Source organism: Phoca vitulina, unplaced genomic scaffold (assembly GCF_004348235.1).
Source record: "Phoca vitulina isolate PV1807 unplaced genomic scaffold, GSC_HSeal_1.0 scaffold2, whole genome shotgun sequence".
Taxonomy (NCBI): Eukaryota; Metazoa; Chordata; class Mammalia; order Carnivora; family Phocidae; genus Phoca; species Phoca vitulina.
The window spans coordinates 76430116-76455437 of NW_022589705.1; the positions used below are offsets into that span (position 1 = coordinate 76430116).

Genomic DNA, 25322 nt, shown 5'->3' on the forward strand with positions numbered 1-25322 from the left:
TTGAAAAGCCAGTGCTGAGTGTAGCAGAGCAGCCCTGGACTGCCTACCCCTGGACTTCTTTTTTTGAAGAGAGAAATAAATCACCGGGTGCCTGGGTGGCTCAGTCGGTTAAGCGTCTGCCTTCAGCCAGGGTCATGATCCCAGGGTCCTGGGATCGAGCCCTGCAACCGCTTCCTCTGCTTGTGCTCTCCTCTCTCTCTCTCTGTCAAATAAATAAAATCTTTTAAAATAAATAAATAAATTTCTATTGTAAGTTATTTTTTTTTCTTTGGTTGTGTGCAACTGAACCTAACCCTAACGGACCATTTCTGTTGCTGTCGTAGTTGCGTGTTTCCTCCCATCAGGAAGGCTGCCGAGAGCACAAGAGAGACACTTACAGGGGAAAAAAAGGTGCTAGGCCTCCTTCCACAAACTGTAAATAACCAAGCTACCCGGAGGATAGAGTGGGAGGTGCGCCTAGCAATACAGTTTATTAGCTCACAGAGAGCACTGAATGCTAGATTAAGGAATTCGGGCTTTATTCTGTAAATCCCTTGCAGATAGGGGACCCTGTCTGTCTTATCTAGTAATGCCTCCACTTTGTAGATGCTTAACGAATGACTATATTCTTTATTAATTAATGCTGTTAACAAAAGAAGTGTCGGAAGGTGGACCAGTTGGGAATCACCATGGGATCTATCCTTGCCCATGTTTTACAGATGAAGTAACCTCAGTATCATTTGCTGTAAGGGGCAATCATCCTATCCGTGAGCAAAGGCAAACCGAAAACTCCACCTTGGGGATGAAGGCGGTCGGGGTGACGGAATTGGGGGAAGGGGGCCAAGAAGAGCAGTTGGGTTAGCGCCTCCACAAGATGGCTGCCCTGGAACCCCATGACCGGGAGGAGGCGGAGCTCCGCCCCAGCACGCCCGGCCCCACCCCGCTCGGCCCCGCCCAGCACCCCCCCCCTCCGCGCGGGGGGGGCGGTGCGGGTTGTGAGGTGTCTCAGCGAAGCGCCTGCGCAGTGGGCAGCGGCGCGCGGGGCGGAGGCTTTATAACCACTTCGACGCGCTCGCTCGGCTTCTAGCTCGGGGAGGGCGGCTGAGGCGGCGGCGCTCGCCGCGCCGGTTGAGGGGGCGCTGAGGCGGGAGCTGTGGCGGCGCTGGGCGCCCCTCGCTCCTCGGCCTCTGGGGGCCATGGGCTCTGAGAAGGACTCCGAGTCGCCGCGCTCTACATCTCTACACGCGGCCGCGCCCGACCCCAAGTGCCGCAGCGGCGGCCGGCGCCGGCGCCTCACCTTCCACGGAGTCTTCTCCGCCTCGGCCCGCGGTCGCCGCGCCCGGGCCAAGCCACAGGCCGAGCCACCGCCCCCGGCCGCGCCGCCGCCGCCCGCCCCGGTCCCGGCCGCGGCCCAGGCCCCGCCGCCCGAGGCGCTGCCCACCGAGCCGGCCGCCGAGGCGGAGGCGGAGGCCGCGGCGGCGGCCGGGCCCGGGTTCGACGATGAGGAGGCGGCGGAGGGCGGCGGCCCCGGCCCGGAGGAGGTGGAGTGCCCGCTGTGCCTGGTTCGGCTGCCGCCCGAGCGGGCCCCGCGCCTCCTCAGCTGTCCGCACCGCTCGTGCCGGGACTGCCTCCGCCACTACCTGCGCCTGGAGATCAGCGAGAGTCGGGTGCCCATCAGCTGCCCCGAGTGCAGCGAGCGACTCAACCCGCACGACATCCGCCTTCTGCTCGCCGACCCGCCGCTCATGCACAAGTACGAGGAGTTCATGCTGCGCCGCTACCTGGCCTCGGACCCCGACTGCCGCTGGTGCCCGGCCCCGGACTGCGGGTGAGCGCGGGGGCGTGGCCGCCGGGGCAGGGGCTGCGGCGGAGGGGACCCGGGTCGGGGGACTGGACCCCCACCCCGCGTGTGGCCGGCCCGGAGAGGCGGTCCTCGGTGCGGCGTGTGCGTGTGTGTGTCCCAGCACCGAGGGAGAGGTGAGGGCTGAGCAGCGGGAGGGAGGAAAAGGCGGCAACTGCGGCGGGTTGGTAACCGGTCACTGTCCGCAAGCCCAGACGAGCGGGGGAAGGCACCCGCCACCCGCCCTGCCCGAGGGCTTGAGGTGGGGGCTGAGCAGTCGGGGAGGGGAGGGGAGCTGTCCATCAAGTCAGGAGGCAGGGAGAGGCTTTTAGGTGGGGTGCACGCCCCTCTGTCCAGAGGTAGGGGCCATGTCTTAATGACGGCGGGGAGGGGATAACGGGCAAAGGAAGGGATGAGAATATTCTGAGGGCCTCACAGCATTCGGAGGGGTGTGTCCCTTTGGCCAGGGGCAGACTTCGCAGCATTACGGGAGAAGGTGTGTTCTCACAGCTGCTAAAGTTGGGATGGAGGTGATGGAAATGGCACTAGGGAGAAAGGACAGCTCGCTGGCAGCTCTGGGGCTCTCTGGGCATTGTGTGCCTTCTGTGCCAAGCTGTTGGGAGGCCCCCTGTGGTTCTTACACTGCTGCCTTGGGCAGGGTGAGGAGTGGACGGACCTTTTCTTTGTCCAGAGAAGCAACGGGGCACTGAGAAGAAGGATGCCCAGAGGCTGACATGGTAGGAGAAAATGTGTTACCCAGCCCCTCTGATCTTGAGTTCTTGACGACAGTCTTTTTAAGGCACCATGTAGCCTGAATTTTTAAGGTCAGTGAGAAAATATGCAATATGTGCGGAGACAGAATACCACCAGATTTTACTATCTAAAGTATTCAGTGGAGACCACACTCCCACCACTTAAAAAAAAAATCTGTTACTGTCAGTACATCCCATGAATAGTTGCATGCAGCAAAGAAGAGCTTATCTAAGTGATTGGGAGTCAGACTGTGCCATTTACCAGTTCTGTGACCTTGGGCAGATCATTTTATTCTTGTGTGTTATGTTTTGGGGACAAAAAGATGCTAGGGACTCCTTGCAGTGTGTGAATGGTAGTAAAAAAGCTGCATGGGCCTTTGCTTCAAAGGAGTTAAGAAGGGCTTTTAATTGTAGCCTGTATACCAAGGCTGTTTTAAGATTTCTATGATGCTGGGGCACCCTGGGTGGCTCAGTCGGTTAAGCAGCTGCCTTCGGCTCAGGTCATGATCCCAGGGTCCTGGGATCAAGCCCCGCGTCGGGCTCCCTGCTTAGCGGAGAGCCTGCTTCTCCCTCTCCCTCTGCCTGCCACTCTGCCTACTTGTGCTCTCTATCTCTCTGTCAAATAAATAAATAAAATCTTAAAAAAAAAAAAAAAAAAAAAGATTTCTATGATGCTACTATTTGTCCCCTTGAAAAGAAGCTGTCTTAAGAGTGTCTAGGACAGTAAGAAGAGTTAACTTCTGTCTTTCTATTCTGCCAGACTTGTTTAGAGATGGGTGTGTTATTTAACCTCACTGAGATGGGGTTTCTAAATTACTTTGAAGTGTTGTGGTCAAAGGTATGGTGTTTGTCTATGGTAGATCACTTTCACTTTGAATTACTAAGTGTTGGAAACAACCTTGTAGGCTCTTGTGTCTGGTGGCCTGGTGATCTCACTGGCCTTAGGAGGCTAATGTATATGATAGGTTTTATAAATACTATTGATCTATTTTCCGAACCAAAGGAATATTTACTTAAGAGAACACTGCATGGTTAATTTTGACATAGTATATTAACTCCTTTTTGAGATGTGTTTCCTTGAATTTTAACTGAGAAATGTGGCGTTGCTGATTATCTTTCTGGAAAGCTCCCTTTTTGTTTTTATTTCTCTAAAGTCAATGACTCTCTTTGCTCACAACATTAAAAATGGACAGGAATTAATTTATAATCTTTATGGTGACAACTGTAAACCATTACTAAAAGTTAATAAAGAATTAAGGCCATTTCTTATTTTAGCCAAGTATTGGTTTAGTATCATCTAGAGGGGTTTTTTTTATTAGTTAAAAGCATTATAATAATTTTATATATTTTTTTAATGTGTTATCTGTGGGTTTAAAGAAGGTGAAGTCTGCAGAAAGAAAGAAAGCTGGCATCCAAGTATCCCAGGTGCCAGGCGTACATAATTTAATTTGATCCTTACAACATTGTAAGATAGATTTGATTTAGTTTTACAGATGAGAAAACTGAAATTTAAATAAATTGAGTGACTGTTCAGGGTCATGTAGCTGGTGGGTGGTGGAACCAGGCTTGAAACACTGGTCTTAACTCCAACCAAAGCCAATATTCTTTCCTCTCAACCTTTTCTTTTTAAAAAGCATGCACTTGTTGGCATTATTGGGGATGCTACTGTTTGTATCATTTTATCAAATGTGGCCTAAGGACAACTTTGAGAGAGCCATGGATCTGAAATCTAGTTTCTTTTCTGATTCTTTTTGTGAACAGCCTCTTATCTACTTTATTTTTCTTATCTGAAATAGGCCTAATCCTTTCCTGACTTGAGAAGCTTAATTAATGTTTGCAAAGTGTTTTGAGGTCTGCACTTGGAGGTGTTAGATAAACAAGGAGTAACTTTAAAATTCTGTCATTTCCCAAACAGGTATCTGAGTTCCCTGGGGATGTGGCCAATGGTTTTGCCACCTCTCTTGAATGCCAGGAGAAAAACAGCTTGTTTTGTTTTGTTTTGTTTTGTTTCGTTTCAAACTGTTCTATTCTTCTCTGTCTGGTAAAAATCATGGATGAGCAGTAAGTGTAATCCCTAGTTCTCTTCTTCTTGTACCTCACCATCTTTACTTTACTCACAGATCAAGTTCTTGCAGCCAAATTTATCAAGTCCTCCCTACGCTCTGTGTGTGTATGTGTATGTATTTAATAGAGTAGGGCTCCCTGCTCAGTGGGGAGTCTGCTTCTCCCTCTGCCCCTCCCCATGCTCATGCTCCCTCTCCCTCTTTTTCTCTCTCTCAAATAAATAAAATCTTAAAAAAAAAAAATTATATTTGGCAGGGTGAAGGGGGCATGTAAGTGGTCTTACAGAGTTCTGGTCATTAGTTTCACTGTGATTATGATAATGAGAACACTAGATATTAAAAGATTTTTTGTTTACAAAATAATTTTAGAGCAGAGTCTTGAATTTTTCTTTTCCCATACTTGAATATGATCTTATTCATAAATAAGAGAACCAATTTCAGTGGGGCAACATTCACATTATTGTTTAATATTATTAAGTACAATATTACCAAGTATATTTAAAACATACTTTCAAATGAGATAAAATTAACTCAAAATACAAATAACTGACATTTGTATAGTTCTTTATAATCTTCAGATTATAAGCTCATTCAGGAATAATTTTAGTTTCATACAGGTGGATGGTGATGGTAAACTTATTTTATAAAGGAGAAACCAGTTCAGAGAAGTTTAAGTGTGGGCTTCAATGTCTCACAGCTAATAAATGGTGCAGTTGATACCCCTTAGAGTCTCTGCTTAAGCATGAGTCTTCTCAGAAACCCCCACATCATGTAAATATATAATGTTTTCCTCTCAAGTACCCTGTTACCAATCTTTAAACCCTTTCAGAATCTCTAGAAGACTGAGGGATGAGCAAAGGAGGCAACAGAAAATTTCCTGGTATGTAGGGGCAGATCTTCTGTACAGATGAATAGGAGATAAGGCTGTCTTGACCTAAATTCTTTGTGCAGGTCCACGACTCCAGCCTCTCATTGCTGGCTCTCTCTCCTGCAGAGTACCCCCTCCTACCTGACCCTAACAGGTAGTATCAGCTGTTGGCCTTCCTGGGCAACTGGACTAGACCATCCCATAAATAGGAAGCTTCTGTTCATCTCTAGCATATTTATGAAGGAAGAACAAACTCCTTGAGCAAGACAAATTTCTCAGTCAGTGGAAAGGGATTTTTTTTTTCCTCTCTGAAGCCTTCCTACATCTTTTATGGCTCTCTCTCTTTCTCTCTGGTATGACATTTTAAAAATTGAGATATAGCTGATCTGGACGTCTTCTCTTAATTTAGCTCTGTACCTTCTATTTTCACAACTCTTCACTCTATCCCCGACCCCTCACCTGCCCATCTACATCCAGCTCCATACATCTTTCCCATATTTGCCAGTGTATCATTCTAAAGTGGAACATTTTATATCACTCCCCTGCTTCAAACTGTTCATACTTGACCTATAAAATGACTTCTTATGTCTTTAAGAACTGATTATTTATATGATCTACCCTTATAATTTAAGCCCCTTTACAGTCTACTACCATCTTTTCATCTTGTTTTCTATTTTTCACTTACATCAATATTTTCCAATGTATATTTTGGTATTGCTGGAAAGGTAAACATTTTGTGACCAAATAAGCTTGGGGAGTATTGGATTGAACAAAATTTATTTCTGAGTTTTTTGTACCCTTTAAACATGCTAATATACACTATAAATTTTGCTAATGCTAATATACAGTGTAAATCTTCAATCTGGTGTAATTTTCCCAAACTTAAATCAACAGGAAACATGTTTTTGTTTTTTCTATGGCATCTTAAACTGACATTTTCCCTGATTATTTGCAGTTTTCTAAACTCCTTTAACAGTTACTCTGTACAGTTATTCTGTCTTCTGTTAGTGTCCTTATTTAACAATGAATCTTGTGCTCTGAATAGATTGAGAGTTCCTCTAGCCTAGGTTATCCATATTCCAACTTTTTCTACAACTCTATGAACAAAATTTTTCATTAGATCCCAGAAGAATGGGATAGTTGAATTTTGATGAGGTAGATAAAGAAAATGAACAGCCCAGTTTTTGAAAGAGACACAGATAATGGGGGTGGAGGGCAAGAAGAGGACAGACAGATGATCATTCAGTAGACACTTTTGAGAATTATGTAGTGTTGAACTTTCCTTAGGAGAATATTGGGTATTACAAAAGGGACTTAGACGTTGTCCTCTTGACAGGGAGTTTGGCCTGTTAGAAGAGATTAGATAGATAGATATAGATAACAGATTATAAATTCAGTGTAATACATACTAAAGAAAGCACAAATGCTCTTAGAGGGTAGATGAAAGATTTTGCATGATGGTGTCAAGAAAGACTTCACAGAGGAGGTAATATTTGATCTGGGCCTTGAAGAATGTAAGTAGGAATTCATACCAGGCAAACAATGATGCGAGTAGAGAAAAAAGCATCTTAAACCAGTGTTTTGAGCAAGTGAAGTGCATAGAGGTATAAAAATACAGTAGTAAGTCTGGAATCTAGTTTGGTCAGCCTCTGGATGCACAATATAGAGAGCATGATCTGGAAAGTAACTAGAGATCAATCTGAAAAGGTAGACTGGACTCCAGTTGATAGACTTATCTAAGCCATGCAAAGAAGTTTAGGTTTGAAGGACTTTTTTTTTCTTTTTTGTTGAAGGACTTTAAGTAAAAGAGTTACATAATGATAGATAACCTTCTGGAATTGGAACTTGGATTGGAGTGGGGAATAAGGAGACCAGATATTAGTCTCTTGCAGTTGTCTGGCCAAGAGGTGACATAAATTTAAACTAGGGCAAAAAAAAAAAAAAAAAAAAAAAGAGGAAGAGAGTAAGAGTACAACTCATGACAACTTGGCGCATTTCTACTACCCTTACACATGCTCAGGGTCCATTTGTAAATGAAGTTGTGTGGCCTGGAGCTAGAAAGTTCAAACATAATATAGGAACACATTTCTTTAACTACTAGGGTCTGTTAGAGCATAATCAAATTCATAATAATGGGATTTTTTCTCCAGGGCCGAAGTTAGGTAGTGCTGTGGTGTAGACTGTCACATATTATGATATTTCTGAAGACTTACGAAATCAGTAAATTTATATAAACATAAGGGGAGGGGGAAGGGTACATCTGTTTTCTTAGCAGCATGTAATTTCTGTCACCCTCTATTTAGCTTCTTCTTTCTCCCCTCTTATTTAGCTTCTAATTAGCAAACCTGAATGCTTGGTTAAGCCAAGAGCAGGGTAGGAGATAGGCTCCAGGGTAGGACATGGAAGAGAAGGAACAAGATTGTCAAGGCGGCTTTGGTCTCAAGGATGAAGGTTTTTTTCAACTACCTGGGGAAGATTACCCTATTCAGAATTTAGGAGTTTGCTCCTAAAATGGGCTTAGACAAAATTTTAGGTCTAAGTTCTAGTACCTGGCATATAGTAAACCAATAGATACATGGATAAGGTTTAAAGATTGCTTTAGGGTAAAGTAATAGCCCAGGAGAAGAGTTAGAATGGCCTGGGGAAAGTAAAAAACTAAACAGGAAAGGGTCTCAAACATTCGTTCAACACAAGTATTTTGAGCATGAACCAGTATGCTAGACCCTGAAGATTAAAACATGGATGATACTTTTCCTTGAGTCTAGTCTGGTTGGGGAAGCACACATATAAACAGACAATTAATGTGATAAGTAGTATAAAGTAATTGTACATAGGCATAAAGTAGGCAGCCAGCCGCCTGGAGAGGTTAAGTATTAAGTAGATTTTATAGGGAAGATGACATTTGAGCTGGTTCTTAAGTGGATAAGTATTTGCCAGGGCAAGAAGAAAGGAAAGAACATTCTAGGCAGAAGGAGTAGATTATGCAAAGGCCAGGAAGTAGGATAAAATGTGCTATATTTTTATTCCATACCTTTCAGGGCAAGATCTCAAATGCAGTCTAGAATATGTTTGGTTACACTTGAAGGTGGCAAGCACCTATATCTCCATTTCTGGGATAGAGGTTAAGGCTTGGAGATTTAAATTAGCTCAGTGTCATGCAGTATGAGTCAGGGACAAGGAGCCCAGACCAGGCGCCCAAAAACAGGAATGCCAAGTCTCGTGCCCTGACTAATTCTGTGTCATGGTAATAGATCGTTGTGGGCTCATGAGTATTTGGGATTACTTTACTTCCTTGGAACCAAATTCTACACCCAAAAGTGACATTATCAATCTTGTCAAGTGTTCATCTTAAAAAAAAATCTGTTAATATTTATTTCCACCAGGTGAGGTAGGAATAGATCAGGAAATGATCAAGGCTTCTTGACTGTCTATGTAATTTGTATCATCAGAAGTTGATTTAAGGTACTGAGGTCATCCAGTACCTTTCCCATTTAACACAAAATAGCAAGCAGGTCACTTTCTTTAGGAGAAACATTGTTTATCTGTAGTAGCTATTTTGCAGCTAGGTTGGGTAAATTTGCTCAGAACTCCTACAGGATATGAATCATTTGCATTCACACATTGACCTATTCTCCCTTTGCTCTTTCTGAGAAGAGTTTTAGTACAGACTATTATATAACACAAATGATATGTCATTGATATTTTCAGTGTCATTCTCAAATCAACTTGCAGAATCTATAATAAACCTGAGAACTTGAGTTGCTGTTATGAACGTCTAATGTACATTCAAAAAAACAGACAGTAGAATAAATCCAAGAAAAAGTTATTAGCCTTTTTTATAAGTTACTTGAGGTCTTTGGCTATTGGAGGAGAAAGTGGAATAGGGGACAACAAAGCCCAATGGCAACACCTAAGCCTGCACTTACTGAGACCTGTTTAAAAATTGTTTGAACTTTCACAACTGCTATTTTCCCTTGTTTCTTTAAATTACTTTTTAAATTTTTTTATCTTAAGTCTTCACTTGTTAGGGTAATCTGAACATTTGGTTGACATATTTTGAACTAGTCAGAAGGGCTAATGGTTGTAAATATATTGGATTGTTTGTGAGAGAGTAATTCTTGGAAAATAAGTGTGAATTATAAGAAACAGTTGATGTTGGTGCAGATGGATTCTGAGTTGTGCATCTTTACTAAGAATATGTGTCAGAAGAGAGAAGGAAGGGGAGGGAGATAATAGCCTTATTATGTATTAATTAGTAAGGTAGATGACTGGTATTCTTGGATTCTGGAGCCTGTCAAGGAAGTAGATATTTCAAGGTATAGATGTGAGCTAAAAAAAAAAAAAATTGAAAGATAAAATGAGCTTTCATTAGGAGAAGTTGATCATGAATCCATCTGTGGCTATTGTCTCAGGCTGTGTGTGCTCAGACCAGCTTCACTGTGGAACTTAAAAATGAAAAAGTATACTTTAGTTTCACTGTACTTTCATTTTACAAACATTCTGTCCTTTAATGTAAACAAATTCTAATCTCTCTAAATATAGCAAACCATCAAAACGATATAGTTTTGTACCCTGTTATTTGTGAAACTTGCTGTGGTAAACTGCTCTTAAAGTAGCTTAAACTGTGACTGAATGCATGCTAGAATCCAGGCTAAATATTGTATTTTCCCCTATTTCTTCAGAAGGTAAATGATTTGTGTTTTTAGAATCTCAAGAAGAAATTTACTTTCTCACATAGAATATGTTTCACAGTTTGTTAGGCATGCTTGTGTGTGTGTATGTTATGAGTTACATGTATACTCTTTTCTTTATATCATGTAGTGGTAACGAGTGTCAGTGTTACCCCACTGAAACTGGTGAATAATGTCTGTCTTTTTCTGATCGTTCTTACCTTACTGATATCTCTTCCTTTTCCTTACCCAGTTATGCAGTTATTGCCTATGGCTGTGCCAGCTGCCCAAAGCTGACCTGTGAGAGGGAAGGCTGCCAAACGGAGTTCTGCTACCACTGCAAGCAAATATGGCATCCAAATCAGACATGCGACATGGCCCGTCAGCAGAGGGCACAGACTTTGCGAGTACGGACCAAGCACACTTCAGGTCTCAGTTATGGGCAAGAATCTGGACCAGGTATAAGTTGGCATTGTCTCATTTTTCTCTTTATTTGATATTTCATAATGTGAGCCTAGAGCTGGGAGAGATTATTTTGCTGTATAGCCAAGTATTTCCTGGGATCAGAGAGCAGAAAATACTTGGTAATACTTTCAATATTATATTTGATATGTAGTTTCTCTCTCTGACAACTGTAGGTTTTCCAACCTATAAATTGGTAAAATTGGAATGCAACAAAATTGAATCGTTTAGTTTCTACCTTTTTAATAATATGTCTTATACTGGTGAGTATATAGGTCCTTTTGCGAGGGACTTTTTCAAAACTTTAATTGTGAGCAGAAAGATAATTAGTATTAAACCTCTACTGTCTTCCTACTAGCTTTAAGTGCATCACCGCTTTTGGAAGTAGGGTACAGAGTGAAAGAAAGGAAATAATATTAGTATGGATTAATGATTAACCTTAAAAGGAGGAACCTTGGCAAGTCAAAGTAAACCTATTTAAAAATGTCAGTGGGTTTATTGCCTTTTATAAATGTATTTTATTTCACTGATGTCATTTGGGAGAGGCTGGTAGGAAAGATTTTACCATTCACTTTTTCCTGGCACAGCATAAACTCCTAAATTGTCATTTTAATAGGATAGTTCCTAGCTTGCTGTGAAAATTACTAGGTGTGTGCTACATAGCATACCCAATTATTTTTAGGTTTTGAATTTGAAAGTATCATGGGAGGGGTCTGTGGGTTGTGTTAACAGCACATCACAATGATACTTGCTGAGCCTGAGAAATGAATTTCCTGAGTTAAAGTTTTTCAAAACTTAAAGCCAATTCCAAGCTGCAGACTATTATTCCTGCAGAACTCTGCTTTGAATTCTGCCAGCCTATTGGCTGGTGAAATTCCATTTTTCTTGGAACCATCTTTGTCTCTAGGGAAGTCTTCTTGTTCAGAGTGTGGCTTAAGTGCTATGTAAGATGCCAGTTTTGGGGATAGGCAGCTCAGTATGAGACAGGATCCATTTTATGAAAATTCCTGAGGTCTAGACATAGCCAGCCTTCCAGTGAAGTGGGTTGCACAATTTAGAATTCTCAGCCAAGAGTTGACTGCCTCCTCACTTTTTATATATATTCCTAGGAATAATAAATCAAATTAGGTTTAACTGGGGGTATTTTTCTGCCCAATCTTCCTTCCCCCCCTTAGCAGATGACATCAAGCCATGCCCACGATGCAGTGCTTACATTATCAAGATGAATGATGGAAGCTGTAATCATATGACCTGTGCAGTGTGCGGCTGTGAATTCTGTTGGCTTTGTATGAAAGAGATCTCAGATTTGCATTACCTCAGGTGAGATGGGAAATGTGTTCATTGCTTTATAGTCTTGTTCTTTTACTGATTTAGGGAAAAGGATGTCAAAGAGACACGGTTGTCTGTCCTCTCATTGCAGTATAAGGAAGCTATAAAAAGTTCTTCTCAAACACTCCTGTGACCATGTTTTTCTTCAGTTCAGCAAGTTCCAGGGACTATTTTCATTACCTCCAGAGAGAGTTCAACTTCCCTAGCATGGCTTTGCCACAGTCTGGCCCTAATCTCCTTTTCAAGCTTTTTCCATGTCGTTTTTATACATGCTATATTCCGATAACCTGGGCTTGCTATTCCCTGTGTCTCCTCTGGCTACCTTTCTTGTTCATATTCTTTCATAATTGTTCATGTTCTTCCCTTTGCCCAGAATACTTTCTGATCACGTCACCCTCCCAGCAACTCCCTCTTCTCTCAACCTGTTCAGTTCTTATTTCCCCTTCAGGGTCCACTTAAATGCCATTTCATCTATGATGCCTTCCCCAGCTTTTTCTGCCTCATTCTTCTGTATTGGCATTCCTTAAATGTTTCATTATAAACATCACTACTTTTACTTCATATACATATCTAATTTTGCTAAACTGCATACATTTATTAAGGCCAGAGTTATCTTTTTACAGTTCCTTGCATGTAATGACTTTACAAAGAATTCAGAGTGAATATTAAAATATTGTCCTGAAGGAGTTAATATTTACAAACTTAACATTCATTGTGTGGATGAAACATTACATTTCCAATATAGCAAACTTTGAGTTATTTACACTGTACTGATTATCGGGAAAACAGGTGTGTAAGACATGATCCCTACTTTCAAAATTGCTTATCCTGTCTAGTAAGAGAAGACAAGACAAAGGGAGTGAGCAAAAATGGTTGAACACAGAAGGACTGAGTATAAAAGTAGCCAAACTCAAGAGTATGAAACTTACGTAAAGGGTGTGACAAAGTCTTTTTATATCCCTCCCCAGAAACATAGTTTACACTATCTATTGGGATATGGGTAGGACACATGCCAAGAAAACTATTCAAGTCAATGTTCATTAGCTGCAGGGCACAGCGCTTTTGAACGAGATGTCAAGTGTGTAGGTTGTGCAGGATCCCAAGTAGTATATCAATCAAGGAAGCTGGATTAGTGTTGGGTTAGGGAGGACAGAGTTCAGTAGCAAAGAAAGGAAAAGAGGTTTCAAATCTGGAAGCCTGTCTTTACAAACAAACGTAAAGGGCCTAGAGCTCTAATGTGACCTTGTCTTTTGCTCCTCCTCATGTAATATATTCATTTCCTAAAACCTCTCGTAACTGTTAATCATCTTATTGAAAAAGAAGGCTCTTGCTCTTATCAAGCCCTCTGTTGACAACAGCTGCATTTGTAATATTGATATTAACTTTAGCATGTTTCCTCTGCAGCCCCTCTGGCTGCACATTCTGGGGCAAGAAGCCGTGGAGCCGTAAGAAGAAAATTCTTTGGCAGCTGGGAACACTGATTGGTGCGCCAGTGGGGATTTCCCTCATTGCTGGCATTGCCATTCCTGCCATGGTCATTGGCATTCCTGTTTATGTTGGCAGGAAGGTAAGACATGCGAGTTCTGTGTGTGTTCTATCCCCAGGTTTGTTGGTAAAGTTTTGAAGGAAATAGGGAGGAGCTTATATTTCAGAGCTTCCTGAAAACCAGCTGGTTCTTAGATAAAAATAACCTTAATTTCTTAAATGGCTTTTCATAAACCCCAAGAGATCTGAAAGTTCTTATTAGCATCCTGGGCCTGGTTTGTCTCAGTGACTTAAAGGTGAAATACTTTCCTCACAACCCTGAGTTATTTTGTCTCTTCTTGGATTAACTTTTTCTGTATTAGTGTATGTCACCCTGGTCTGAGTTAGGTTAAAATTTGAGAAAGATGGCCTCTTGGTTGGTATGGGATATATTTTAATATAGATGGAATATTCACTTGTCTTTTTCCACCCCAGCAAAAAGATTGATATCCTACCCTACTGACCTGGATTTTCTTTCTTATTCTTAGATTCACAGCAGGTATGAGGGAAGGAAAACCTCCAAACATAAGAGGAATTTGGCTATCACAGGAGGAGTGACTTTGTCAGTCATTGCATCCCCAGTTATCGCTGCAGTTAGTGTGGGTAAGCTAGCCCAGGCCGCGACTCTTCTCCTTCCTTCCCTCTCTTTTCTTCCACCACACCCCCCTACCCAGCTTTCTGACAATAGCAGTTTAGCCAGATGTTTCACCTTGGAGGCTCCTGCATTTTATGCTGAACCCACCTTGGGAGTTAACTCTATTAGGCACTGTTATTATGATTATCAGCCACACTAAGTTGTCAGAGTTTGGGATCTTTCATTCCTAAATTAGTGCTTAGAACTCTGTCTGGCTCAGAGAAAAGGTTAAATTAAAGAATATTACTTTAAGGCCTAGTTTTTCACCTTTTATCTTCCTTCTCCACTTGCTAGGGAACCCACAAAATAAAATTACTTTTATTTTGATTTGCTTAATGCCTCACAGTATTTTGGGAGGCATGAGGGTTTGTTTTAGAATAAGAATATTATAACTAACATTTATTAAGGCTCTCCATGTACCAGGAGCAGTTCTGAGGGTTTTGCATGTATTAATTCATTTAATCCTCACAGCAGTACAGTCGTAATAGTAAGGTGCTGTAATTTGCCCAAGGTCACTTAGCTGGAACATGGATCAAGGCAATCTGACTTCAGAGCCTGTGCTCTTAACAGCTAAGCACATTCTGCCTTCACAGCAGTAAGATTTTGGAATTAACATCCTGGGGTGATCCTAAGCCCCAGGAGTCACTTATTTAATGTTTGAGTATTGATTGGTTCTTGGATTAGCATGTCAGCAGTGAGTAGAAGAGGGAAAATGAAATCAACATACACTTACTGTGCTGGGCACTGTACATACCTTCTCTTTTGATCGTTGACAACCCTGGGAAGATATGTGAGATTATACAGCTAGTAAATTGGAGCCAGGATTCTAATCCAGGCCTTTCTAATTCCCAAGTCCAGTCATCATTCTGTTAGACCCAGCTACCTCTTTAGGATAGCCATCTTCTGTCTTTCTTTGGCCCTTTATAAAGTGGTTTGTCTGTGCTCAGGCTGGGAAGGAGAAATTTAGGGCAGTTGCAACCTGATGGCCTGCTGACTTGTTTCCTTCTCCTCCCCCAGGTATTGGCGTCCCCATTATGCTGGCTTATGTCTATGGGGTTGTGCCCATTTCTCTCTGTCGTGGAGGTGGCTGTGGAGTTAGCACGGCAAATGGAAAGGGGGTGAAAATTGAGTTTGATGAAGATGATGGTCCAATCACAGGTAAAGGGAGGATTTTAATTTCCCTTTGAATTTATGGTGCAGAACATAAAAATCAGTAGAATTCAGCACATTTTACGGAGAGATTGTCATTGGATTACTTTGGATAATGAGCTTTGTAGGGGGTAAGGTATTTTTAGCTTTTCATTTCTTTGTTCCAGAATTATTAGGTTAATTCCTCTGGTACTTGGCTCTATGTGGCAGGTACAAACTAGTAGGATTCCAAGTAACTCCAAGTATGCTGGTAATAGTAGTGATTATAATAAAGTCTTATATCTGCACAGTACTTTATAATTTTCAGAGGACTTTACACAGTTATTATCTCACCTGGTTTTTACAATAGCTTTCTGAATAGAGAGGGCAGGGGCTATTATTATCCCCATTTAATGGGAACTGCTTTAAGCTTTTGTCTCAACATCTGTTAAATGGGTTTAAGAGCTTCTGCAGAGCTAGGACTAGAGCAAGTCTTCTAGCTTCTTTTTTTGTTCCCCTGACTTCTACTTTGATATTTTCACTTTACCATATTAACTAATCTAGGGCACAGAGAGTCCCACAATTTTTGAAGCTTCAACTAGAATCAACACCTAACATGACCTAAACATGTTTTGAAATCTTCATGTTTGATTAGATGGCATCTATGGTATAATGGACGGAATAGTGGACTTGGAATCAGAAGTGTAGTTTTGTGTGACCAGCCGTGACTTGGACATGTCATTTAGTTCTAGACTTTCGTTTTCTCCTCTAAAATTCAGTCTGTTATTGCGTAGTTATTGGGAAGATTAAATATTAACAGTATGTTAAAACACCTGATGTGTGGTGGCTGCATATAGTAGCTGTTCATTAAGTGAGTAAATGAGGATTTTTCTACATGAATATTCTCCACTCTGAAGAATCATTACAGGAAAATAACAGACTCTATTTTGATGCTTTGTTATCTTGAATTGAAATGTTTGGTTCCATCCCCAGTGGCTGATGCCTGGCGAGCCCTCAAGAATCCCAGCATTGGGGAAAGCAGCATTGAAGGTCTGACTAGCGTATTGAGTACCAGCGGAAGCCCTACAGATGGACTCAGTGTTATGCAGGGTCCGTACAGTGAGACAGCCAGCTTTGCAGCTCTCTCAGGGGGCACTCTGAGTGGTGGCATTCTTTCCAGTGGCAAGGGAAAATACAGCAGGTAAGCAAATGGATAATTTCTTTTTTTTTTTTTTTTTAAAGATTTTATTTATTTATTCATGAGAGACAGAGAGAGGGAGAGAGGCAGAGGGAGAAGCAGGCTCTCAAGGAACAGAGAGCCCGATGCGGGGCTTGATCCCAGGACCCTGGGATCATGACCTGAGCTGAAGGCAGACACTTAACCATCTGAGCCACCCAGTCGCCCCGCAAATGGATAATTTCTGACAGAACCAGTTGGAATGATCAGTAACATACCTGTATTGAGCCATGTCTCTGTGCTAGGCACATCCCATATATCATCTCATTTTGATGTAATCATCAGTGGTTTGTGGGGTTTTTTGTTGTCTTTTTTTTTTTTTTTTAATTTTATAATGAGAAAACAGGCTCTGAAACGTTAAATGACTTAACAGAAAGTTCAGTGTTCTTTCCACTGCACCATAGTGGCTCCATATCAAGAGCAATCCTGACTTCAGATTTTCCCTCTAAAACATTAGGCTGCCTGCTTCTAGAAGGGAAAGCATGCATTTTTGTAGAATTCCCAAGGCTGTGCTCCCCATTAGGCTTGTCATTGACTTTCAATTGAATAGCATTTATACTGTGTCTTGTTGGCTTACTGGTGCTGTGATCCTTATTACCTTCTTATTCTTATTCTCATTTGATAGATAAGGAAAATCAATTCTATGAATTTGTGTTGAGAAGCTGTAAAGCTTTATGACTAAAAATGTTATGACTTGCTTAGTCGTTTAGTTAGATAGATAAACCAGAACATATTCAGAGGAGCATAGCAGGTATTATATGAGAAGCAGTTAGTTGAATGCACTGGAGAAGAAAGACCTGCAGATGGGGCAAAACAAGGTAGGCAAGTAGGAGAAGTGGTTGCCTTCAGATATCTGAAGGACTTTGAACAGGAAGAAAGGATTCTGACTCATGCCAAGAGGTAGATTAAGACAACTTGGCGAAAGCTAGAAGGAAACTTAATTTTGTTTCATTATAGAGAATATTGGGAAAATCTATATAAAAAGTTCAAAGAAGGATTGGATTACTTTAGAAGCTACTGAGCTGCCTATCCCTGGAAGTGTTTAAAGTAAGACCAGATGGCCATTTGGCTATTAGAAGGAGTCAAGCAACAGATGACAGATGGACTGGATCCCACACCTGAGTGCCTGTCAGTCACCTGGGAGCCTCTTAAAAATAGATTTCAGGGCCTTATCCCAAAATTAATAAATTCAATCTCCTGGAGTAGGACCTAGGGATCTGTGTTTTGAAAAGGTTCCCCAGGTGATTGCACAAGCTAGCATCTGGGAAGCACCTAAGTGATGACATTTGTGAAAGGCCTCTTCCAATTCTGAGATTCTATGGAAGAGCTGAAACTAGAATGCAGGTCTCTGATTCGACACACTTTCCATTGCACTGCCTCATTTTCCTGGGCCATGGCACATTCTTGAAGGGTATCTGAGGCTGGAGCTGCAGAGTGAAGGTGTGGGCAGTAGGATGGGGGTTGCTCGAATGTGCAGCTGAAGGCTGCTGCTGACCTGTCTGTGCCTCATGACTCTGGTTGTCTCTTGTTAGGGGATCCCGCCCCCACATGCCAGAGAACTCACTGCTGGGCTTTCTTAAAACCATCACCCTTGTAAATAAGCAGACAGACATAATTGGAGACTGACTTGCTGAAATTGCAGCTTAGCCAGTCCAGCTGTTCCAGTTCTGTGAAAGCCTTTTATAGGAAGTGGATGAGTCAGATGGGTTTGACTGTGAAACCTATTAAGAGGAAATACTTAGGTGTGCAGCAAACCGGTGTTAGAGCCAAGGAGGGAAATAGTTCTGGGTTCTCAGCTTTGAGACACCATCGGGAAAGTTTGCTGCTCCTGTGGGAGGTCAGATCCTCGATGTCCTTTAATCTTATAGCCTGGGGGTAATTTGATTGCTAAGTGTTTTGAGTTCCTATGTGCAAGACACAGAGGGTAAAGTGTGAATGAGATGTGGTCTCTCCTTTTTTTGGAACTCACAGATGAGTGAGGGAGAGATGCATAAATTAATTTAATAAATAGGTAGATGCTGTGGGAGCATTTAACAGGGAATGACTGGTTTGCTGGGAGAGTGAGGGGGATGATACTTCCTCTGTTGTTAAGGACTGAATATGAGTTTGTCACATAGAGAAAGGAAACTTCCAGAGAGAGGGAATAGCATGTGCAAAGTCATGGAGGTAAACAACATATATAGGTGTGTAAGGAAAGAAAGAATTCAGAGTGATTATGATTTGGAACCTATGGTGAGAGATGGAACTGGAGAGAGAGCTTGGAGGCAGATCAGAAAACCAGGAGAGGACTGTTGGCAGTAGAGAGCCAAGAGAGGACTGTTAGAGTGATCAGGACTTTGTCCACATTGGCACTGATCTGGAAGGTGTTGGACTTGAACTTAGGGCTGCTGGAGAGAGAACCCAATTGCAATTTTCCAGGCAGGAGATGTTCAACGCCTAAAGTTAAGTAGTAGCAATGGGGATAGAAAGGAGGGGACGATTTCAGTAGATATTCGAGAGAGAAACTGTGTGAGCATCTATTTGAGCTATTTGACAATTGGAGAAGATCAGATCAACTCAATTAGCAAGAGAATAATAGAGATGTGTGCCAGGAAGCAGACTGTCTCGGAATACCCAGGTCTCATATTAACTTGATCGTCCCCTCTTTACACAGGTTAGAAGTCCAAGCCGATGTCCAAAAGGAAATTTTCCCCAAAGACACAGCCAGTCTTGGTGCAATTAGTGACAACGCAAGTACTCGTGCTATGGCCGGTTCCATAATCAGTTCCTACAACCCACAGGACAGGTATGTGAACAGTCAGAGATGCCCAGGAGAGGTTACAGTTTGTGGTCGGGTCCTAGGCCTTCAGAAGATCAATGCTTCATGTTAGGGCTGTGAGTACCATCAGATGGGATATAGAGTGTGTGCCCTGAGTGCACTGGGTAGGTTCTTGTTATAAGAGTGTTTGGGATCTCTTGATTGATTCTTCTTCTTAGCATTTGATTTTTAGGGGTTTCTTTCTTCCTTTTCTTTCCTTCCCCCATTTTTTTGGGTCTTTTTTGGCTATTGTATAATTATTCTCATGAAACTTAAGGAGCTAGATTGCTGTTCACTGATGTCTGTGGGTCTGTGGCTTTTGCTCTCATGTCACCCTTTGCCTGATGTGACTCCTGTCACCTAGTTCTCTTTATTTTTGAGAAGCTAGTATAACTGATACGGTGTGATTGCAGCACTCCCTACTGGAGAGGTTCTGGTTTCTTCTAATTGTGACACGGTAGTAAAACTACAAATCTTCTTTCACTTTCGTATTTTGAGTAGGATAGTGTGAGGGTTGACCCTTAGTTGAATTTTGAAAGCTCTTTTTTAGTTGTGTAAAGAAATTGGCAGAGGTGTGTGTGTGTTCTTAATCATCAAAAGGGATCTAGTTCTTTTTCATCTTATTTGAGAGTTAGGTTAAATTTTTATTTTTGCTAAAAGTGAGCTTTAGTCTACAGTTTACCTATGTTTTGGACTTCCTAATCCTGAATCCACAAACTGCTTGTACCAACAGGTATAGCATGACCCATACATGACTCAGCAAAGTGGATTTTGTCTCCACAGAGAATGCAACAATATGGAAATCCAAGTGGACATTGAAGCCAAACCAAGCCACTATCAGCTGGTGAGTGGAAGCAGCACAGAGGACTCGCTCCATGTTCATGCTCAGATGGCAGAGAATGAAGAAGAAGGTAGTGGTCGTGGCGGCAGTGGCAGCAATGAAGAGGATCCCTCCTGCAAACACCAAAGCTGTGAACAGAAAGACTGTTTGGCCAGCAAAGCTTGGGACATCAGCCTGGCCCAGCCCGAGAGCATCCGAAGTGACCTGGAGAGCTCTGATACGCAGTCAGACGATGTGCCAGACATCACCTCAGATGAGTGTGGCTCCCCTCGCTCCCATACGGCAGCCTGCCCCTCGACTCCCAGAGCCCAAGGTGCACCGAGCCCAAGTGCCCATACGAACCTCTCTGCCCCAGCCGAGGGGAAGACTGTCTTGAAGCCAGAAGGTGCAGAAGCCAGAGTATGAAGTGGAATGAATGCTCCTGTTCTGAGAAGCACACTTGTTGTAACTGCATCTTTTGGAATCTTTTTTTGGGGAGGCAGGGATTTATGTATTTTATTTCAAAGATTCTCTGGTCACAGGTTTTCCCCAGGGAAATTCTGAGAAATTTGCAGTTTCTTACCAGAAAAAACATGGAGATTTTTGCCCTTAGTCCTACCCCCACCCCCTCCCTCCTTTTTTTAGTTTTAATTTATTGGTTAAACTGATGGTGGCAATCCGTGAGGTGTGTCAAAGAGTGTACAGATGTATGTGTGTATATTGTATGTATGCTAACATATTACTGAAGGACACATTTTAATAAAGATTTCTGTCGTAATTCAACTCAATCTCATTTTCCTTGGCTTGGATAGTTCTGCAGAGCCAAGTGTTTGAATAGACCACTCATGTCTTTAACAGTCTCTAGATCGGAGTTTTCCCAATCCCAGGAAAGGATTGTATTCTAATTAGACTGCACTGGAGTCCTCTATAAACCAACGACTCCTAGCCTGACAGGAAGCAAAGGTAGCTTGCTTTGGACTGCGTAGTCAGACTGAAGACTTAGCTGAGTCAGCCCTGTGGAGAAGCTGTAGGTTAAAATGAACCTTGTTTGCCCTCTAGAGGCAGCTGTGCAGTTTTGCTGTGAAAGCTTTACTTCGCGTTGTAGTCCCTAGTAGAAATGTACTTCAGAGGAGGGAAGGGGCGGTGGCTGTTCCAGTGGCTGTTCAGAGAGAGCCCAGTGAATGGTGCAGGGTTAAAACTTGGGGACAAAGTATTCTTACTGGAGAAGGAAAGGTACTGATTTTGCCTAATCACCAAGCAGTAACCCAGGTGTTTGTTACATTCTCTGGTATGCACTCCCTGTTCCAAAAAGCTTTCTCTGTTTTGCCAATGTAGTTTAAGTAAGAGGGCCTAAGGAATCTGACTAAAATTCGTAATGAAAGGAGAGAGGAGACATGCCATCAGAATCTCAACATTTAATTTTATCTGCTCTTATAAAGTCATCAGAATTGCGCTAAGTTGGTATTACTCAGGGTTTTGGCTCTGTCTAGAATAATGACCTTAGCAAGAAAGCTCATACATAGTGTAGCAGAAAACCTAAAAGATTCATGAAACCTGATGTAAGATTCTAAATCTGGCAGTAACTTTGTGACTGTGAATCAGTTTCTCTCTCATGCCCCTAATTTCCCCAACTCTTAAACAATATTTAAGGAGCTTCCAGTGCCAAGCTTCTCTAGCCCCTTAGCCCTGGGCCCAGAGGAAGAGTTGAAAACATCCTTTCCCTGAGGACCAGATGGCTTTCTGTTTCCTTTCACAGATGCACCTGCTCCTTGTCTTCCTGGCCTGTGCTTTACCACAATGAGGAGGATGAATCTGGACGACAACTTGGAAGATCCTTATCTCTTGGGCACTGCAGCTAGACTGAGCACATTTCCCTGCACCTAGGACAGGAAGTGCTCTTAGAGGGCTTCGGGTCTCTGGAAGACAGTGCCCTAGTGTTCTTGTGTGAAAAGGGGACTTGTTGGAAAAAGGGGCAGACAGTCTGGAAATCTCTGAAATGCAAATAATCAACTCAAGATTGCAATTCTCTTGAAGCCTCACCAGGACAGCCGTTAACTTGGATAAAATCAAAGAAGTCTTTTGGAGGGACAAGAGTTGGCAGCCAAACCTGTGTTGTTATCTAGGCTCCGCTTCTTCCCCTGTGAGACTTGGGCAGTGGCCTCTGAGTCTGTTTTCACTTAGCCAACACGGGGAAAACAGTCCTTAACTATGGGGTCGTAAAGATTAAGTGAGATGGTGTACTGAAATGCTTTTGGTGAAGACCCGTGTTTTTTTCCTCCTGCAGGAATAAGAAGAAATAAGTTAAGGGAGATTATGGGTGCCATCTAAGAAAAGCCCAGAACTCTAGACCAGAAGCTATGAAAAACTAAACTTATTCTAATCCTTTGCAACACTCCTGTTGTAGATCCTAGACATTAGTTGATGAAAAGGCCCTTCAGCTCCGCCTGGAGGAGAACATGAGTAATGCATTGGAAAAGTTCTCCCTTTAGAAAATGGGGAAAGTAACTTCCTCTTTGTACAGCATTCATTCATTTTGAAATGCCTACCACATTTCAAGTGTAGAATACAGCAATGAAGAAAACACAAAATTATTGTCCCCGTGGAACTTACACTCTAGTGGGGAAAGACCATCAGGTCTGTAATCTGGATGAGGATTAGTGCACTGAAGAAAACAAAGCAGGGAGAGGGAAGAGAGAATGGCAGATGGTGTTACTTCAGATGGTAGTATAGGCCTCTTTGATAAAAGTAATTTTATCAGAGTCCTAAGGGGAGTGAGGAAGAACCAAGTGAATATCTAGAGGAAGAACATACCAGGCATTAGGAATAGAGTACAAAGACTCTTTGGTGGAACATCCTTAGTCTGATTAAAACACATGCACGCACACACAGCTTAGAGACCTATATGGCTGGGGATGAGAGTGTGTAGATTAGCAAAACAGCTCTGAAGACAAGGACATTTTAAGTTTCTCTGAGGCCAGGAAGAGAGGTAATCTTCAAACCAGACAGATGGGATGCTTGCGGTCAACTTCCAAAGGGGCTAAACCTGGGAGAGGGTGTGTCTGGTCACCAGTCTGACTTGGATGGGCTAATGTGAAGAAACTCATGGATATGGTACTTATTCATTCTGACCCTTTCTAATACACTTTCTTGTACTCCAGAGCCTGGAAAGCTAAAAACTACATGTCTTAAACTTCCTTAAACCAAGGTTCTGAATATAATTTAAGTTTTGCCAATTAAATGTGCAAACAAGATGTGGAAGGAAGAAGTGACTGAGGGGTAATCTTCAGCTATTTTGACTAGTTGCTACTGCAAGGATATAGAGACTTTGGGTTTCTCTTCAACAGTATTCCAATATCCGTCCATAGTTTTGTGAGTGAAGGGCTTCCTGATCCATAAATAACAGTGATATGTGTTCTTAGAGTCAGCCTGTGGTGGCCTCCTGATGCCTCATCTTGATGGTCACAGAGGTCTACCAGGGTAGACCAGTCAGTTTTTCCTGGAGGTCCAGCCTAGAGCCCACTTGCTCAGGCTTTCCAATTCTGGCAAGCACCTAATTTATTTGTATTGAATCCTTTTCTACTTAAAATAGGTAGAAGGGTTTTTTTTCTTACAACTACTAATTGCTGGTAATGGTATTTGGTTCCAAAAATGGTTATAGGCAATAGGCCCTCAAACATGGGACTCTTAGATTAGTTGTGACTCTGTTGGACTTGAAGGAAATGAGGATAAAATTGCCATTGGAAAGCAGTAGACAAAGATTATATTTGTGGTCACTTGAAATGTCTTTTGGAGGACTTCGGCAGATCAAATGGCTGCCACTACAGACCATCGTGTAAGAAATGAGGGCCTAGATGGTGGTGGCTATGCTAAAGAAGTAAAGAAAAGAGGGGTGCCTGGATGGCTCAGTCGCTTAAGCATCTGACTCTTGGTTTCAGCTGGGGCCATGATCTCAGGATCTTGGGATTGAGCCCCACATTGGGCTCCATGCTCAGCTGCAGAGTCTGCTCGGGATTCTCTCTCCCTCTCCCTCTGCCCCTCATCCCCTCCCCCCCACACACGGGTGCACTTGTGCACGTGCGCCCTTTCTCTCAAATAAATAAATAAATAAATAAATTTTTTTAAAAAAGAAGTAAAGGAAATAAAACCAAAGGCTCAAGAACTTTATGTTTTCAGATCAAGGCATGTATAGGAGAGCCCCAGAAGAATTTCATCTCTTGCAACTGCAAGGCTGATATACATGAAAATCAGAAGGAGATTCTGGGTTATAGAATTACAACATAAGTTGAATTCATAGCTTTACCATGTGTCTTTTTTTTTTTTTTTAAGATTTTTTATTTATTTGACAGAGAGATGGAGAGGGAACACAAGCAGGGGGCAGTGGGAGAGGGAGAAGCAGACTCCTGACTGAGCACGGAGCCTGATGCGGGGCTCCATCCCAGGACCCTGGGATCAAGACCTGAGCCAAAGGCAGATGCTTAATGACTGAGCCACCCCCTTATCATGTCTCTTATGTGAAAGTTATAGCATTGTTTGGGAGAGAGTGGGACCCTGAAATGAGAAATTGGGGACATTTGAGTGGATTTGGATAAACTCCAGTGTTCTGAATCCAGAGTCCACTTACCTTCTCTTACCAGCAGAAACAGCCTTTCTTCCCCTCACTGATATGGCTGGTCCTGTCTTAGTTGGAGACCCTCAGGTACTTGCCTTGAAAGGGAATGCCAATACTTATGTCCCACCCACTACCCCGTATTGCCACCAGATCTGTAACTAGAGTCCCATCTCAGTATGCTTTTGGAAGCAAACACAAAGTGTGATCTAAGGGAAGTCTTACAGAATTGTAAGATTTTGTTAATTTGAATCAGCAGAAGCCTGGATTTTAAAAGTTTAGACCAGGAAGAAAAGAACATTATTTTCATTTGGGTTGAATTTATTAATATGAAAATTCTAGAGATACTGGATTCAATATATTGACTTGAGCAGCTAAGAGTCCTTCTTAGCTGGTTGGTTAGATGAAGCCTGGACTGAACAGTGGTCTACACTCAAATTGAAATGCCAAACATTCCTTAGTATAGCATTAAAAGATGAATCCAAAAACACGAAGATAGAAATGTTGATGCAGATTTATCATATGTGTGACTTATTCATCTATTTGCCCTCCAGAATTGCTCAGAGGATATTCCTTTCACCAAAGAATTGGAAAGTACACAGATAAGGGGAAC

General features: G+C 42.4%; 1 protein-coding gene across 4 annotated transcripts; it reads left to right on the forward strand.

Annotated features, from left to right (window-relative positions):
• The first annotated feature begins 1031 nt into the window (after window positions 1-1031).
• Window positions 1032-24033, forward strand: RNF19B (ring finger protein 19B). Of its 4 annotated transcripts, XM_032388548.1 has the most exons (10): window positions 1032-1807; window positions 10426-10631; window positions 11810-11954; window positions 13368-13530; window positions 13976-14090; window positions 15139-15279; window positions 16243-16450; window positions 19140-19271; window positions 20067-20568; window positions 21860-24033. In XM_032388548.1, exons 1-9 carry the CDS (start codon window positions 1176-1178, stop codon window positions 20527-20529), a joined length of 2205 nt encoding a protein of 734 aa, XP_032244439.1. In that variant the 5' UTR covers window positions 1032-1175; the 3' UTR covers window positions 20530-20568; window positions 21860-24033. The 4 variants fall into 4 exon arrangements, with proteins under 4 accessions (XP_032244439.1, XP_032244429.1, XP_032244460.1 ...); XM_032388538.1 differs by lacking the exon at window positions 21860-24033 and having other exon boundaries at window positions 20067-20886; XM_032388559.1 differs by lacking the exon at window positions 21860-24033 and having other exon boundaries at window positions 1033-1807; window positions 11813-11954; window positions 20067-20886.
• The last annotated feature ends 1289 nt before the right edge of the window (window positions 24034-25322 follow it).